Source organism: Astatotilapia calliptera, chromosome 17 (genome assembly GCF_900246225.1).
Source record: "Astatotilapia calliptera chromosome 17, fAstCal1.2, whole genome shotgun sequence".
NCBI classification, from domain to species: Eukaryota; Metazoa; Chordata; class Actinopteri; order Cichliformes; family Cichlidae; genus Astatotilapia; species Astatotilapia calliptera.
In genome coordinates, this window is record NC_039318.1 from 19,419,671 (window position 1) to 19,437,677 (window position 18,007).

At 43.2% G+C, this 18,007-nt stretch overlaps 1 protein-coding gene and 1 long non-coding RNA gene across 8 annotated transcripts in view; one reads left to right on the plus strand and one right to left on the minus strand.

Moving 5' to 3' along the window:
* LOC113008619 (uncharacterized) lies at nt 1–6,241 on the minus strand. The gene is made up of 3 exons (XR_003270050.1): nt 6,047–6,241; nt 340–468; nt 1–191 (listed from the first exon to the last, which is right to left on the minus strand). It is a non-coding gene; the product is annotated as an uncharacterized LOC113008619 (long non-coding RNA).
* The window catches only part of upf2 (UPF2 regulator of nonsense mediated mRNA decay), a 27,153-nt gene continuing 12,361 nt past the window's right edge, over nt 3,216–18,007 (plus strand). For 4 of the 7 annotated variants that reach the window (XM_026146141.1, XM_026146142.1, XM_026146137.1 and 1 more), the window contains exons 1-16: nt 3,216–3,245; nt 5,410–5,503; nt 7,594–7,962; nt 9,032–9,811; nt 9,882–10,042; nt 10,134–10,325; nt 10,406–10,555; nt 12,245–12,348; nt 12,440–12,525; nt 12,635–12,743; nt 12,861–12,974; nt 13,277–13,393; nt 13,544–13,933; nt 15,273–15,548; nt 15,723–15,906; nt 17,491–17,645. In XM_026146141.1, coding sequence (XP_026001926.1) covers nt 7,595–7,962; nt 9,032–9,811; nt 9,882–10,042; nt 10,134–10,325; nt 10,406–10,555; nt 12,245–12,348; nt 12,440–12,525; nt 12,635–12,743; nt 12,861–12,974; nt 13,277–13,393; nt 13,544–13,933; nt 15,273–15,548; nt 15,723–15,906; nt 17,491–17,645 — 3,186 coding nt within the window. In that variant the 5' untranslated portion in view covers nt 3,216–3,245; nt 5,410–5,503; nt 7,594. The other 3 variants (XM_026146138.1, XM_026146140.1, XM_026146139.1) reach the window with 3 other exon arrangements.

The following is an 18,007-nucleotide window of genomic DNA, read 5'->3' on the forward strand; positions in this document are numbered from 1 at the left end:
ACATGCAGTCTTATCTACTCTTCACTTTGTATTAAGCAAGAAGGAATGTTGCATAAACAGACATCTTGTGCACAGAACCTCTACGCACCTGCTGTTCAAACCTGTGTATTGGAGGCAGCCAATGAGAAGAGAGTTGGTTTAAAGGGTGAGGATGAACTGAGTTTGAGCTTTACAGCAGTAGCTTTGCATGTCTGTAAAATATGGAGTTGGAAGTTAGCAGAATGGTTTAAACACCCTCTTTAGGAAGGGCAGCATTTTCATCATTAATCGTCCAGACATGACATCGTAAAAAAGCACACGGTTGTCATCTGTAATAAGCATGTTATAATATAACCACACCTAAGTGGAGTTCTCCAGTGAATGGCTTCGCTGTGGAGCGTCCCTGGGTTTCCCCTCACATGCATGTGTGCCTCGTTCATACCGTGCCAATAAAGCTGCAATTGTAACATACACACACACACAGCAAGGCTGTGCCAGGAGGGAATTTCAGATGAATGAACAAGTGGAAAGAGTGTGTTTAAATAAATCTCTACTCTCTGAGGAATGAGCAAAACCCGAGAACTGTTATTAAACTGCATACTGCGGGCATCCTGCTGCTACCACTGTGGGTATGTATAGATGGTATTCAGAAGTGTTATTTTTGGGAAGAGAGGACTAAAATGCAGGCTCTGGGAGGCCGAATAAAAATAAAAGGAAAAGTTAGCTTTAAAAGCTGATGAAATACATACTGCTAAAATCACAAGAGGAATCAGAGACTTGTGAAAAGCACAATGAGAGAAAGTGGAAAAGAGGGAAAGGCAGAACTAGAGCCACAGCTGAATAGTTCATTTCTCTTGGGAAAGTTTCTAACTGAGTGAAGTGTCCCTGAAGCGCAGCCACAATAAGAGCTGTCTGAATTCTGTGAATACTTGGGAAAAGTACTTCAGCCTTGTTGTCTGTCTTGTTGTATCTGCCACCGTCTTCTAAACCATACATCCATTCTCTTCTGCTTATCCGGTTGAGGGTTGCTACCATAGGACGGGAGTCAGTCTGTCTCAGTGCTAACCACTCCACCCTGTCTTCTTCCCTCTTTCGTGCACTGTCGGTTGCTTTGGATGGTTGCATATATATATATATATATATATATATATATATATATATATATAAAAATTAAAAAAAACACTCAGCACGCCCCTGCGGGCGGTCTATCCTTCAAGCTCGGGTCCTCTACCAGAGGCCTGGGAGCTTGAGGCCTGCGCAGTATCTTAGCTGTTCCCAGGACTGCGCTCTTCTGGACAGAGATCTCCGATGTTATTCCCGGGATCTGCTGGAGCCACTCGCCTAGCTTGGGAGTCACTGCACCTAGTGCTCCGATTACCACGGGGACCACCGTTACCTTCACCCTCCACATCCTCTCGAGCTCTTCTCTGAGCCCTTGGTATTTCTCCAGCTTCTCGTGTTCCTTCTTCCTGATATTGCTGTCATTCGGAACCGCTACATCGATCACTACGGCCGTCTTCTTCTGTTTGTCTACCACCACTATGTCCGGTTGGTTAGCCACCACCATTTTGTCCGTCTGTATCTGGAAGTCCCACAGGATCTTAGCTCGGTCATTCTGCACCACCCTTGGGGGCATCTCCCATTTTGACCTCGGGACTTCCAGGTTATACTCGGCACAGATGTTCCTGTACACTATGCCGGCCACTTGGTTATGGCGTTCCATGTATGCCTTGCCTGCTAGCATCTTGCACCCTGCTGTTATGTGCTGGATTGTCTCTGGGGCATCTTTACACAGCCTGCACCTGAGGTATTGCCTGGTGTGATAGACCCCAGCCTCTATGGATCTTGTACTCAGAGCTTGTTCTTGTGCTGCCATGATTAGTGCCTCAGGATTTCTGGATATCAGCCACCTCCTCTATCTGCCGGTGGTACATACCGTGCAGGGGCCTGTCCTTCCATGATGGTTCCTCGTCTCCCTCCTCTTTCTTGGGCAGGGCGTACGTGTTGATGGCCCGGATCTTGTTCTTACCATTCAGCTGACTCCTCAGGACTTGCCTGACCCTCTGCAGGTACTTGGTGGTTGCAGCCTTTCTAGCGGCCTCTTCATGGTTCCCATTTGCCTGCGGGATCCCCAGGTACTTGTAACTGTCCTCTATGTCTGCAATGTTGCCTTCTGGTAGTTCAATCCCCTCAGTTCTGACTACCTTCCCTCTCTTTGTTACCATCCGACTACACTTCTCCAGTCCGAACGACATTCCAATGTCATTGCTGTATAGCCTGGTAGTGTGGATCAGTGAATCGATGTCTCGTTCACTCTTGGCATACAGTTTGATGTCATCCATGTACAGGAGGTGGCTGACAACTGCTCCGTTCCGTAGTCGGTATCCGTAGCCAGTCTTGTTAATGATCTCACTGAGGGGGTTCAGGCCTATGCAGAACAGCAGTGGGGGTGGGGGTGATGATATCTCCCCCCCTGACCTGGCGTCCTGACTCCTCCTTGCCGTAGCATTTGTGTTGTACCTCGTCAATCTCTAGCTGTGAGAGCAGTCCCTTCTTTCGAATGTTGGAACACTGAGCTACTAGTTGTTTCGCCGTCATTGTGGATGTTGGGTATCGAAGAATCCATAGGTCCCTCATCCTATTCATGTAGCCCCTTCCGCCGGGGTTACTTGCGTAGTAGCATTCCAACAACGCCCTGTTTTCGTCTCTTGCCCACCGATTGTTCCAGTAGCCCACTTTTCGTCAGGGTGCCCTGGTTCCTCAACACCTGACGCGGACCTTGTTGATCCGGGCGACGTCCGAGCCGGCACGCCTTCATATTTATCTGTCTCGCTCATGTCTGCGGTAGGCTCGCTTAGCATAGGGGGTCTAGCCTTAGGACCCTTACTGGATACAGACGCCCCAGGCAGGAATCGAACTTGCGATCCTATATATATAGCTATATATATATATATATATATATATATATACACATACATACATACATACATATGTATATATAGGCTGTATCCCAATTCAGGGTCTGCAGCCTTAAAGGCCGCATTTTAAGGCCGATTACGTCACTGCGACGCGACGAAGGCTGTCCCAATTCGAAGGCTGCTCGAAATGCGGCCCTCAAATGCGTCCTTCATTTCCCTGAATTTTAAGGACGTGGCGGTGTAGACTTAGGGGCCCAACATATCCCAGAATGCATAGCGCGGCGATGGGTGTGGATAATTTTGCCGAAAAAAACGGCGGACGAGGGGCGCTCGAAGAGTAAACTTTAAGTAAGTACTGAATATTATGTCACTTATTTATGTGCAAATGTTTAATAACGAAGAACATGAAAACATTACTGTTGGCCACATGTCGGCAAAGTTATGTGACATTAGTGACGTTTGTACAAACTTGTTTTTAAAGCCTTTACTTTAAAATATACACCATTCAATAGCTGAGCTTAATCTTACAGAGAATGATCAAAGCTTATGTAGAAACAAACAAACAAATGAACAAAAGATTTTCTCCTGCATTTCTGTCAAACAATGCTGTATGTAACGTTTCCAGCTGTTAGTATCATGGTTGCTAGGCAACCTGGGCAGCGCAACGGAGGCTAGACCGTCCCATTTCACAAGCCTCGCATTTCCGGCCTTAGCGGTCTTTAAGAACGCGGCCCTTGTGGACCGTTAAGGCTTTTTTTTTTTTTTTTTTTAGTAATATTAACATACAAACAAAATGCACCATATATTACAGATTCAGAGAATAAACATTCCTTACATATTAACAACTTTCATACATAGGAAAAAGAAAATATAAAGATGGGGTCACATAACTTAACAGATTATTAACTTACTAAATCAAAATCTTCCACAAAGGAAACAAAAAAAGCAGCCTTTTTATTTTTTAACTAAGGTCAAAGATTTAACCAACAGGTTTAAGTCGTTTTTCCAGTAAGCTAGTGTTGGTTTAGTCTTAAGAAAACGACATTTATGTATAAATTGCTTGCACATGATTAATAACATATTAACACCATAATTAGTTTTCTTTTCTTTCAAAAACACTCCAAACATTATCATATTTAAGGTAAATAGGGTAATTTGAATCCCACTGGAATAAAGCCAGGTATGAAAATCCAACCAAAATATTTGTATAAAATTGCACAAAAAGAATAGATGGTCCAAATCCTCCTCTTCTGTTTCACAAAATACACAATTACCCGTTTCTATTTTGAATCTATCACCAAGGAGTCTATTTGTCGGGTAAATTTTGTTCAAGATTTTAAATTGGACTTCTTTCCCTTTAGGAGGGATAGGGAAGGTGATATAATCAGTTCTTATTTTTTCAATTTCTTCCCTTTGGAAATCTTTTAATATGTAATTACGTCTAAGTAAATTTGGAGAATAAAGACTCCTTAATGAAGATCTTAGAAACTTATTATTGCATTTAGCATCACAAAATCGAATGCGATCTATATATAATTGCCTTAACTTGGGGGAGATGTCAGAATATATTATATCATTTACAACTATGTTTTTAAGTGACAATGGAATGGATTTTATAACCCGATTAAATTTACTTTTAGAACATTGGATATTAAACTTTTGGCAAAAATCTTGATGTCCTAGAACATGTCCTTCCTCATCTACAAAATGGGCAATTGCCCAAACACCTTTTGATAACCAATCTTGAATAAAAATAGATTTTCTGTTCATCAGTATATATCTATTGTTCCAAATTGGGCTATTATGTGGAGTGAAATTATGTTTAAATAACATTTTCCAATAAAGAAGGACCTGTTTATGGAATTCAGAGAGTTTAACAGGTAGCTTAGTAATTTCAAAGTCACATTTTAGGAGAAAATCGATACCCCCCAGTGTGTTAAAGACCTTACTTGGTATAAAATCCAAATGGAGTGTGGATTATTTAGGAAGGATTTTAACCATTTAAGTTTCAAAACACCATTCATTATATCAAAATCAATTGCGTTTCCACCGCCTTCAATGTATGGTTTAACCAAATCATCTTTAGATATATATTGGCACTTATTTCTCCAAATAAAATTTAAATTCATGCTATTAATTATTTTAATAACTTTATTTGATATTGATAAAGAGTAAGCTGGATATATAAATCTAGATAAACTATCCATTTTGGTTAATAATATTCTTCCAAAAATTGTGATGTCTCTTTGTAACCACTTATTTAAGATTGTCCTATGGACCGTTAAGGCTGCGTACTTTAAGGCTGCAGACCCTGAATTGGGATACAGCCATTGTCTGACCTGTTAGTAGTCTGGAATGCTGGCTGTTGGGGAGACAATAATTTTAATATATAATACAATATTATTCACGTCTTTGAAGATTAAATTGTTAAGGTAATCGTTTAGAAAGCCCAGAATAAAAATGCTCTCATGTATCGGAGAAAATGTAAGGTAACTTATACATTTTTAATCAGGCATAATTTGGAACTCCAAAACGAGAGGGTCCTGATGCTGTTCACCCGGAAACCAGCACGGATGAACCGATGTTTGTTTTGCTACGGCTAACAGGTAACCCCGCTCATCTTTACATATTATTTAGAAGAAACTAGGCTTCTCTAAACAGGGAGTGCTTGCTGTATGTTTGTAAATTTGCGTTGTAATTACTGTCTGTCAGTTTTGCGCTGTCTAAGCGTTTGTTTGTGCCTGTTTTCGCTAAGTCCATTTGAGCTAAACTCGCTAGCCGTGCTAACACTAGCTCTTTTTTGTTATAAATTTGTTTGTTCGTTTAAAAACGTCGCAGCGTCTGCTGGGCGCTGTGAACGCGGCTTTCTCCTTGTCTTTTAAAGTGAAGCTTCTGCTAAGCTGTTCACGCGGAGGAGGCTGACGCAGGTTTGGCGGATAACAGGCGGAGTCTGCGTGGGCGGCTGTCACGCTGACTTTAACATTACAAGTTCAACCCCAAAAGGTTGATTCTGTTGAACGTAGCGTTTACAGTGGAACAGCATTACACGTTTAATGTCAATCTCTTCTTTTTTAAAAACGTGCACGAACCAAACGGCGTTTACACGCGCGGACAGGTGTCAGCTTTAAGGAGCTTCTCGCTTGATTTACCTGCTCACCTGCAGGGCCCGTTCAGCCGTGTTTACGTGGAGTTTCTGTCTGAATGTTTGATTAAACTGAATTATTTTTTTTTATTTTAGGCCCTTATGACATCTCATCACGATGACCCTTCCTCCATTTTGTGTCTGGAGACTTTAGACGTGACTTTTAGATTATATCAATCCTGAATTTGTTTTAATGTGTCAGGTAAACAGGAAATCGTTGGGCTTATCTGTGCGGTTCACACACAGCAGTACAACGATAGTCTGTGTGCATGTTTAATTTTAGTTACTTATTTTTGATTTGTTTCAAAACATCTTCAAAATGAATTGATATAGATGTATCTGTCTGCCCCTTAAATTTTTGTAAATATGTTCTTATGTCTTTTCATGGGCCAACGTTGAAGAAATGACACTTTGATACAATATAAAGAAGTGAGTGTACAGCTTGTACAACAGTGTAAATTTGCTGTCATCTCTAAATAACTCAACCCACACCCATTATTGCCTAAACCGCTGCCAACAAAAGTGAGTAAATGAAACTGGCCCAATTGATTCATTTATTTTTTTGAATGTTCCGTTGAGCACTGTAACAATCAGAATTATTGTCTGAAGGCCAAAAGAAATGCCCAAAGGATTTATTTTTCCAAGTGGTCCACTTGATTATTATTTATTTATTTGATTTAAATTGTTATTTTTAACTTTTAAGTTTTTACAAACAGAACAGACATGATTTTTCATGTTGTCCCATGGAAAAATATAATAAAATCTTTACAAAAATGTGAGGGGTGTACTTGTGAGATACTGTACGTCGTTTCCTCACTTAGTTCACTGCTATTGAGTGTACCTGCAGCCCCACCCACAGTGAGAGTCCAGAGGGGTGTACTCTGAAGTGAGATGAATGGTTTAGTGAGCTGTCTTGAGATTCAAATCATAGGTTTCAGTGTCTCTCTTTTTAGTTGGCTAAATCACCATGGTAACTGATGCTGAACACATCACTGTGTTGGGAGCAGGTTATTATCAGAGTTTCAATTTAAAATGCAGGTGCCATATTTTCATGTATTCTCTTATTTACAGTATGTTATAAGTGCACTATTATCTGCAGATAGATGTTATATGTGCAGCTTATTACCTCAGTAACATCAGGAATGAAACTCAGCTGCAAAGTACAGCACTGTATGTCACAGTGTCAGTGGAATGTGCATGTAAAAAAAAAAAAAATTAAAAGTATAAATGTTTTTATACTTGACTGTATTATTCGGTGTAAATGTAACTTGGACCCATATAAGCTGAGTTTGTTTGATCGTAAATGGTTGGTTTGTTGATTTGAGGATTTTGGACAACAAGTTCCATACCCTCCTGAGGGTTTTTTCTTAAATTGGATGGTCGAATAGAATCAAAGGAAATCAGAATATTTAATAACAAAGCTGATAATTAATATTTTAATTTTAATAAGAGGCTGATGGTAATATTTTCAAAAAAGCACAGATTGTTGTATGATTCTTTAACTTATACAGCAGCATCTATTGCCATTAAGCTTTTCTCGTTGTCCTTCCTCAGTATGCCTGCTGAACGCAAGCGCTCAGTAAACATGGATGAGAAAGATGTTTGCACCTTCAGCAACAAGGAAAAGGAGAAGGACAGGGAGGCTGAGAGGAGGCCGGCATCTGCTCGGGACAAGGCCAAAGACGAGGCCAAAATGAGCGGCAAAAAAGACTGCGGCAAGGAGGAGAAGAGGAAGCGGCTGGAGGAAGAAAAGAAAAAGAAGGAGGAGAAGGAGCGGAAGAAGAAAGAGGAGGAAAAACTGAAGGCAGAGGAGGAGCAGAAGAAGAAGGAAGAGGAAGAGAAAAGGCAGCAAGAGGAGCAGGAGAGGAAGCTTAAAGAGGAGGAAGCCAAAAGACAACGTGAGGAGGAGGCTGCCCTCCTCAAGTAAGTCATCTTGATTGTTAAATTCTGAGTTAATAGCGATTTTAGCAATGTTTAAAATGCCATTTAGATCAATTCTACCGCTTACTTAATCTTAGCCACACTTATTGGAGGAAGGTGTGGACACACCAATGTTAACAAATCTGCCAAGCGCAGGGCTGTGGTCTTGGTCCACATCATATAGAAGAACAACATTATCGTCAAAATCCAGCACAAATTTTGGTCAGTGGTTATGCTGAGGCTCATTAGTATATAAGCATAATAAGAGTGGGGAAGGCATACAAAGACTTGTTTTTAAAGTCTGTAGAATAATACACTGCACTAAAATTCACAATAAAATGGAGATTTGGCTACATAAGAGCTGATAAAATGGCGGTTTGACCTACATCTTTATCCCAAGATGAATCTCTGTAGTTTTTCTAATTTAGCATTAATAAATTTGAATTCAAAGATGATCTTTAATGGGATCCTAATGTACTAGAAATACAAAACCTCTCCACATCAGTGCTTCATCTGCTTGTGCACAGTTTAATCTGTTGGGTTTAAAAGCTGTAAATTTGCATGTAATAAATGAACTACACAAAATTTCTAGATTCCCTAAAATGGCTGTAGTTGAGTTCAAATGCAAGCTGATCAGGTGAGTTTATTTGAATATCTCCATGTGGCCTTTGTGTAAAATACTTAATACAGTAACATGTAAAAAATGTGATAAAGCTCAGCCACTTAAACCTTAAGTTAAAAGTTTGTCATACACTGTGTGCAGATGAAAGTTTTCTTTTGTGTCTCCTACTTTTAAAAACCTGATACAAGAACATGTGTTTTTATGTTTTAAAAGCATGTTGATGTCAGCATGACCTTCATTTAAGAAATAAACATAAGAGGAAGTGATGTGTCTGCTGGTCCAGCGTGTATATGTTTGACTTGACTTTTCGCAGAGCCAGAGTTGATCACCACCATCCATCTGAACCCCTGATGTTAGTCTTAGGGCCACTGTAGCACCCGAAACAACTGCACTGGTTTTACTATCTTTCTTTAATCACGCCTCTTTCTGCGGGTCACCCCATCTCTACAGGGAGAAGGAGGAGGGGCATCAGCTGTACCAGGAGGCATGGGAGCGCCATCAGTGTAGGAAGGAACTGCGCAGCAAGAACCAGAATGCCCAGGAGGGTCGTCCTGAAGAGGCCTTCTTTAGCCGCCTGGACTCGAGCCTTAAAAAGAACACCGCCTTCGTGAAGAAGCTGCGCACGCTGACCGAGCAGCAGCGAGACTCACTCTCCAACGACTTTGCCTCACTCAACCTCAGCAAGTACATCGGTGAGGCTGTGAGCTCCGTTGTGGAAGCGAAGCTGAAGATCTCAGATGTCGGCTGCGCGGTCCATCTGTGCTCGCTCTTCCACCAGAGGTACGCCGAGTTTGCCCCGTTGCTCTTGCAGGCCTGGAAGAAGCACTTTGAAGCCAGGAAGGAGGAGAAGGCACCCAACGTAAGCAAGCTGCGCACAGACCTCCGCTTCATCGCCGAGCTCACCATCGTCGGTCTCTTCACAGACAAAGAGGGTCTCTCGCTCATTTACGAGCAGCTGAAAAACATAATTGGGGCTGACCGCGAGACGCACACCCATGTTTCCGTGGTGATCAGCTTCTGTAAGCACTGCGGGGACGACATTGCTGGGCTGGTGCCCCGCAAGGTGAAACTGGCGGCCGAGAAGTTTGGCTTGGCTTTCCCTCCCAGCGAGATCATCAGCAGTGAGAAGCAGCAGCCCTTCCAGAATCTTCTGCGGGAATACTTCACATCACTCACCAAACACCTGAAGAAGGACCACCGGGAGCTGCAGAACATTGAGAGACAGAACAGGTGAGGTTCAGCTGTTACGGGAAACCACTGCGTGATTGTTTGAGCATACCTAACTTTTTGTCCTCTTCAGGCGGATCTTGCATTCCAAAGGAGAGTTGAGCGAGGACCGACACAAGCAGTACGAGGAATTTGCCACTTCCTACCAGAAGCTGCTGGCCAACACTCAGTCTCTGGCTGATCTGCTGGATGAAAACATGCCCGAGCTGCCTCAGGACAAGACTGTGCAGGAGGGTGTGTGGCCTCACATTTTTTTTTCTTCCTCATATTATACCCTGTCAATTTTTTGTTAATATCTGATATTATCATGGCTCTGCTGTCACAGAGCATGGCCCCGGGATCGACATCTTCACCCCCGGGAAGCCTGGAGAGTATGACCTGGAAGGAGGGATCTGGGAAGACGAAGACGCTCGTAACTTCTATGAGAACTTGGTGGACTTGAAGGCATTTGTGCCCGCCATCCTCTTTAAGGACAACGAGAAGAGCAGTCAGGGCAAAGAGAAGGAGGATGCCAAAGGTATGTTATAAAACACCCATGCTTACAAAAAAGGAAGAGATTTGTGTACTTTGTCTTGACCGTGCTGCTGTTGGGTTCAGATGGCAGAGAGGGGAAGGATGCGGGCAGCACAACAGAGGAGCTGGAGCTGGAGCTCGAGGCTCTGGACATCACAGATGAACCTCTTGAACTAGAGGGCTCAGACGAGGTGGAAAATGAAGAGCTGGCCAAAAAACTGCTCGATGAACAAGGTAAACAGGATTTTCCAGAAAACAGCTACTGTACTACTTCTATGATGATGTGTTACTGCATGCTCATTGGCTGACAGTGTTTAATCACAAGTTAGCCAATGAAAATACACCGGTTTGTCCTTTAATCTGATTGGACTATAATTTACTAAATGAACAATAGGACTTAAAACTAGCCCATAAACTCATCAGGAAAATGGTTACTGAGGTCAAAGATCAGAGGAGCCAAAGGCTGCTTCATCATAAACGTCTATACAATGGCTGTATCCCAATTCAGCCTTAAAGTACGCAGCCTTAACGGTCCACAAGGGCCGCGTACTTAAAGACCGCTAAGGCCGGAAGTGCGAGGCTTGTGAAATGGGACGGTCTAGCCTCCGTTGCGCTGCCCAGGTTGCCTAGCAACCATGATACTAACAGCTGGAAACGTTACATACAGCATTGTTTGACAGAAATGAAGGAGAAAATCTTTTGTTCATTAGTTTGTTTGTTTCTACATGACCTTTGATCATTCTCTGTAAGATTAAGTTCAGCTATTGAATGGTGTATATTTTAAAGTAAAGGCTTTAAAAACAAGTTTGTACAAACGTCACTAATGTCACATAACTTTGCCGACATGTGGCCAACAGTAATGTTTTAATGTTCTTCGTTATTAAACATTTGCACATAAATAAGTGACATAATATTCAGTACTTACTTAAAGTTTACTCTTCGAGCGCCCCTCGTCCGCCGTTTTTTTCGGCAAAATTATCCACACCCATCGCCGCGCTATGCATTCTGGGATATGTTGGCCCACTAAGTCTACACCGCCACGTCCTTAAAATTCAGGGAAATGAAGGACGCATTTGAGGGCCGCATTTCGAGCAGCCTTCGAATTGGGACAGCCTTCGTCGCGTCGCGGTGACGTAATCGGCCTTAAAATGCGGCCTTTAAGGCTGCAGACCCTGAATTGGGATACAGCCAGCTTCTTCAACAGCTCGCAGAAGCGCTCTCTGCTGGCCTTTAGAAGAAATGCAGGCTTAAGTCACTCAAGTATTGGCTTTGTTTTTTTGTAGACCACTAGATGGCACCTACTCCATCTTTTATGCAGTCTGTGAGATTTACTGGGTCTTCTGCGAGTAGGTTCTACAGCTTGGAATGTATGAATTTACCTAATGCTTGGGTCAGAAGTGTAACAGTGGACAGAGAGGTGGTTTGGACATGTGCAGAGGAGGGTTGGTGGATATATCAGATAAAGGATGATGAAGATGGAGCTGCAGAGGACAAGAAGGAAAAGAAGCTGCAGAAGGAAAAGAAGATTAGAGAGGAAGGATGGATGTAGTGAAGGAGGACGTACAAGGGTTGGTGTGACAGGAGGATGATGGCAACAGGATGAGATGGGGGCAGTTGATTCACAGAAGCAGCGCTGACTTACAGTTGATTTTGTAATATCTAGGAGGTAAGAAATCTTATGAACTGACTAGTTGCAGTAGTGGCATCCTCTTTTTTTTGTTTCACAAAAAGGAAGACTGCATGGATATAGGACTAAAAATATCTTAATTCAGAGATTAAGAGATGTGGCCTAATACTTTGAGTTTTTAAAATGGTGCAGAAATCCTTGTATAGACAAAACTATGAACAATAAGTGGAACATACACATTGCATTGGTTTCATTTGAACTGCATACAAAGTGAACATTTGTTTCTGTCTGTGCAGAACAAGAGGACGAGGAAGCTAACACGGGGTCTCACCTGAAGCTAATCGTGGATGCTTTCATCCAGCAGCTTCCCAACTGTGTCAACAGAGACCTCATAGACAAGGTGAGGACAGACACACTGATCCAAGGAAAACAATGAGCTTCCAGATGTTGGATAGTTTGTAAAGGTTTATGATCTCTGGTGATTCCTACAGGCTGCCATGGACTTCTGCATGAACATGAACACCAAGTCTAACAGGAGGAAGCTTGTCCGTGCTCTCTTCACTGTCCCCAGACAGAGGTAGGTTTCATCTGGTTTGGCATTTACCTTTAATCACCACAAGGGGGTGCTATCATCATGACTGATTGTGTGATTGTGAGCGGTGCACTGAGTCATTCTCCTCTTGCAGGTTGGATCTCCTGCCCTTCTACTCTCGTCTGGTGGCGACGCTGCATCCATGCATGTCAGACGTGGCGGAGGACCTGTGCTCCATGCTGAAGGGAGACTTCAGGTTTCATGTAGGTTCTCTGCTCACTTACATCAGGTTTTAAATAGATTTGTCATACTTTGCTTTTTTCCATCATGTTTGCATTAAAAACACTTGCCAACATTATGAATCGAATCTGTGTTTCTAGATTCGGAAGAAGGATCAGATCAACATCGAGACCAAGAATAAAACCGTCAGATTTATCGGCGAGTTGGCCAAGTTCAAGATGTTCTCGAAGACAGACACACTTCAGTGTCTCAAGGTGGGTGAAAGAAGCCACTGTCTGAGTCACATCAGGCTGTTTGTCTTTAAATCCCTGTACAAGAAAACAAACACTTTTAGCAACATCTCTGCTCATCCAATCAGATCCCAAACAAAATGCCACATTAAGATGAAGATGTGAAAAACTAAACTTACTTACCTTCATCCTCACTGTGATAACAAGCACGAAATGCTTCCAGAGCTCACTCTGCTGTGTGCATGCATCAGAATAACAACACAGCCGGTGAGACGACATCCAGCTTAGCTATTATAGATTTCTGTCCATGTCTCCTCCTCCTCCAGATGCTGCTGTCTGATTTTACGCACCATCACATAGAGATGGCCTGCACACTGCTGGAGACCTGCGGCCGCTTCCTCTTCAGATCCCCCGACTCTCACCTGCGCACCAGTGTCCTGCTGGTCAGTACTGGTCCTCTTCGCTGGGCTTCTGTCCACTTTGAAGCAGATAACTAGAATGTGATATAGAAAAGGACAAAAACAGAGAAAATATTTGAATATAAAGATAAATGAGTGGTTTTTAGCCTGACTTTTGTCCCATGTGTGCTCCAGGAACAAATGATGCGCAAAAAGCAGGCCCAGCACCTTGATGCCCGCTACGTAACCATGGTGGAGAACGCCTACTACTACTGCAACCCGCCGCCCATGGAGAAGACGGTGAAGAAGAAGAGGCCGCCGCTGCAGGAGTACATCTGCAAACTGCTCTATAAGGACCTGTCCAAGGTCACCACAGAGAAGGTGTTGAGGCAGATGCGCAAGCTGCCATGGCAGGACCCCGAGGTGAAGAGCTACCTGATCTGCTGCATGGTCAACATCTGGAACGTGAAGTACAACAGCATCCACTGTGTGGCCAACCTGCTGGCTGGCCTGGTGGCCTACCAGGAGGACGTGGGGATCCACGTGGTGGACGGTGTCCTGGAGGACATCCGGCTCGGCATGGAGGTAAGAAGAAGCAAAATCAAGTCTGAAAACAAGATATGCTTTTGTGTTTCATCCTTAACTGAGCCCTTAGTAGTTTATAGGACTGTAATTTGATTCTCTGATCAGTAATTTCTATATTTATTGCCATTAGGGATGCACTGGCCCAACATTTGGAATGTATTATCAGTCTGACGCTGACCCAAAATGTTTGTTCTGGTATCCATGACAATGAGCAGACTGAATGTGTGCAAAAGGTTTTATTTAACTGCAGACTGTGGAAAGATCAGACCATGGCGAAGCTTGCGTTCTTTTTCTCTCTCGAGCTCGCTTGTTTACTTTCACTCCGGTCACATTCAGTCAGATATCATATCGAAGAAGCTAGAAGGACGTTGCTCCTTCTTGCTGTCGATATTATTTCTCTTCAGCTTTCTCTTGAGAAATCTAGTCCTTTTTTTCATTTATGCTTCACTAATAAGTGCCAAAGAGCGGGTGTTCTTTATATTCTTGAATGTATTTATTTCCTACATTTTCTTTTCTTTTTTTTCTTTTTTTTTTTACATGTTGGGAAAACTGTTTCAGTTGGCCCTGATGTTTGCTTACACACACAAAATAAAAAGGATCTCCAGTCGAGTGATAGAAATTATTCATGTTCATGTAAGGCTACAAACTAACTGCAGTTATCTAAAAAAAATACTAAAAACTAAACTAAAGATGTTTTTACTTGCAAAACTAAAAAGTGGAAATTCAAAATGAAAATCTGAGGAGGTTTTTTTTTGTTTTGTTTTGTTTTTTTGAGTTGTAATAACTGTTCTGGACGTCTTTAACCTCGCTGTAACTTGAAGCTGCACATGCTTCGTCTGTCATATATTTGGGACGTTTAGTGCAGGAGAGGTGAGATCAGGAGCATTGAATGGACAGGACGATCAAAAAAACCCCGATGCTATCTGCTTGACTGGCAGCTGATTGAAGCGGACACCTGTGTTGCTGTGTCATTTGTGTCTGCTACGTGTTGCAGGACATGTTGGAATGTTGTCGGACTCCATTTGCTTGGCTGAGGTTGTGATTTTACAAAAAAATAATTGAACACAAACAGTCGTGCCTGTGTCACAGCTGCAAATGCTTACTTGCATATTTTAGAAGCCATGCTTACAATTTGACCCTGATCTGGCCTCCATCTGACCTCAAAACAGTCGAAATTCAAGCATTTTTCCTAGCAACCAGGACGTTGGCGGTCTTGAGCCCTGCAGCAAAAAGCTTTAAGAATTTCCCTCCATTATCTTTTTCTTCTCCCCTGCAGCATCCTATATTATATTGTTGGACATCTCAATTTAGGATCTCCTCTTCTTCCCTCGCTTCCTAGGTCAACCAGCCCAAGTTCAACCAGCGGCGGATCAGCAGCGCCAAGTTCCTGGGCGAGCTCTACAACTACCGCATGGTGGAGTCGGCCGTCATTTTCCGCACCCTCTTCTCCTTCATCTCCTTCGGCGTGAATCAGGACGGCAGTCCCAGCCCTCTGGACCCCCCAGAGCATTTGTTCCGCATCCGCCTGGTCTGCACCCTGCTTGATACCTGCGGCCAATACTTCGATCGAGGCTCCAGCAAGAGGAAGCTAGACTGTTTCCTCATCTACTTCCAGGCACGTAACCTCCTAAAGTGCCTATACTTTATGTTCGGGAACCCTGATATTTTCTGTAAATCTACTGGGTATAATCACTGTGCCACTGTTTTGAGTTTGACAGACCTGTGAGGTCTGCTCAGGAGGTGTTCTGGTCAGGGGTGAAGTAAGTGAGATGTTGTTGTGTGTCTGCAGCGGTACATATGGTGGAAAAAGAGCCTGGACGTGTGGACCAAGGACCACCCGTTCCCCATCGATATCGACTACATGATCAGCGACACGCTGGAGCTGCTCAGGCCTAAGATGAGGCTCAGCAGTTCCCTGGAGGAGGCCATCAAGCAAGTCAGCGACCTGGAGAGAGAGGTGCTCGTCAAACTAGGTAGGAGGGTGACGCTAAGTAATCATCTTTAATGTGCGTGGAGCATGACGCCGTTGGTGTAGCAGCTGGTGTTGCCGGTTTGGTTGCTCTCCGTTGTCCTGGCAGAGCAGCATTCCCCAGTGTGTGGGAGGGCAAGCGAGCATGCTGTGTCACTCCTCTCTCTGCCTCTGCTTTGTCTGTCGAGCAGGTTTGAATTCATTGTTTAAAATGCCGAATACATGCATTCCCACTCATTACAGAGACTTCAGGAAGGATCTTTTAAAATCAATGACGACTGTTTCAGACTTCCTCTGGACCTCAGTTTAATCTAGCCTGATAACCTTGAGAGATCTGATCTCACCAAAGATGCATTTGTGTGCTGTTGATAAAACATGTGACATGCACTCATTTGTTTTGTTCATTTTGTCTGTTGAGTGTCTGAAATGTGACGATTAAGAGATTTTCTTTCAAGTGCTGTCTGTGCACCTCTTCTAGCACTCTCATGTAATTCTTTGTTTTTATATTCATCAGGTCCCAATCAGCCCAAATAGCAAAGAGAAATTAAAAATGTATGCCATGAAAGAGTTCGGGTCTTAGGAGGTTAAGATTCACCACTGAGGTGTAAATAAGCTGCAACCCCTAACACCTCTTTCTCGAACCCCGAAACTACAATCTTTACGACACAGAATCTGAGCTCAGAGACAATACAAATATTCAGGAATGTAAAAACCAAAACACAATCAGGACGATGATATCTGGAGAGGAGGAAGAAGGAAGTGTTTGCGCAGCAGGTGTATCTGACTCTGCGGCCTGATAACAGCGCAGCAACGTGAGCTTTGTTTAACAGTTTCAAGGTGTTGACCTGGAATGTGCTGAGAAAAATGTAAACCACAGCTGCGCCCTCTGAGAGCAGGACACCCTCGCAGATCCTGTACTCAAGTAAAAGTACAGATACATGAGCTGTAAAGTACTCAGTTATTTAGAGTAAAAGTGGGGGGGAAAGTAGTTCCTTGGAGTCGGATTCCTCCAAAGAGGCATTAATGGGAGAGAGATAAGGTTAACAGCTGCTTTGCTAATACGTCCCCATCGGTGTGATTAGCAGCACAAGCCAGAAGTACCTCAAAACTGTATAAAAGTACATGTAATCAGCAACTTTCCATCACTGTTGTGTTTATGTGTGTAAACCTTTATGCAGGTAGATAAGCAGTAAGCATGTGTTTGTGTGTGGGAATGTAGGAGAGGAGAGTGATTGATGAAGGCCCCTGAAGCTAAACAGTGGAGCTATTGTTACCTTTCATACTTCAACCAGGATCGGACATTCCTCAGTCCTTGAGTCACACAAGACCTGATCTTCCACTCCACGCCACTGCCAGACTTCATTTCTTCGCCGTTACCTTTTCTTGCATAATTATGCTCTGTGACGAGCTTCATAGACACAACAATTTTTCTCTGGAATATTTGTTCTATATATAACTGAGGGCTTTGTTTGAGTAAAGCTGCTCTCCCAGGCTGGGCTGGGCTCGGAGACATTTATGATATAATTTCTCCTGATTGTTTTAGTCTTACGTGTCCTAAAGAGGAATCTTTCCACGTTTTCTTGTGCAGGTCTGGCCATGGAGAAGGACGGCCGCTCCAGTGCCATGAGCGAAGGGGAGGGTCTTGACGAGGAAGATGATGACGGGGACGATGATGAAGAGGGAGGCGCAGAGACCGAAGAGCAGTCAGGCAATGAAAGCGAAATGAACGAACAGGAAGAGGATGTGAGTGTTGACTCCCCCATTCTGGCGTTCTTCCTCAAACAAAATCCATCTTGCAACAGAACAAACTTACAGGAAATGCTAAATATTCAACCCTAGTCTAAAGTCTAAAGTTAACAGTGGCATCTAGCATAGGGTGGTGGAGCCCAGTGCCCAGAAGTGAAACATCTGGTTTCAAAACTCCAAGATGGTGGTCAGGTACCCACCGCAGTATTCTCCTGGTCATTAGGTGAACTAGGATAATACCCCCACATCCAACACGGCCGCACACTCATGCACACCCGGCTGCAGATCAAAAAACCTGAGAGCTGCATGGCAAAAACAGAAATATAGCTATGACTGGTTTTTTTTGTTTTGTTTTGGGG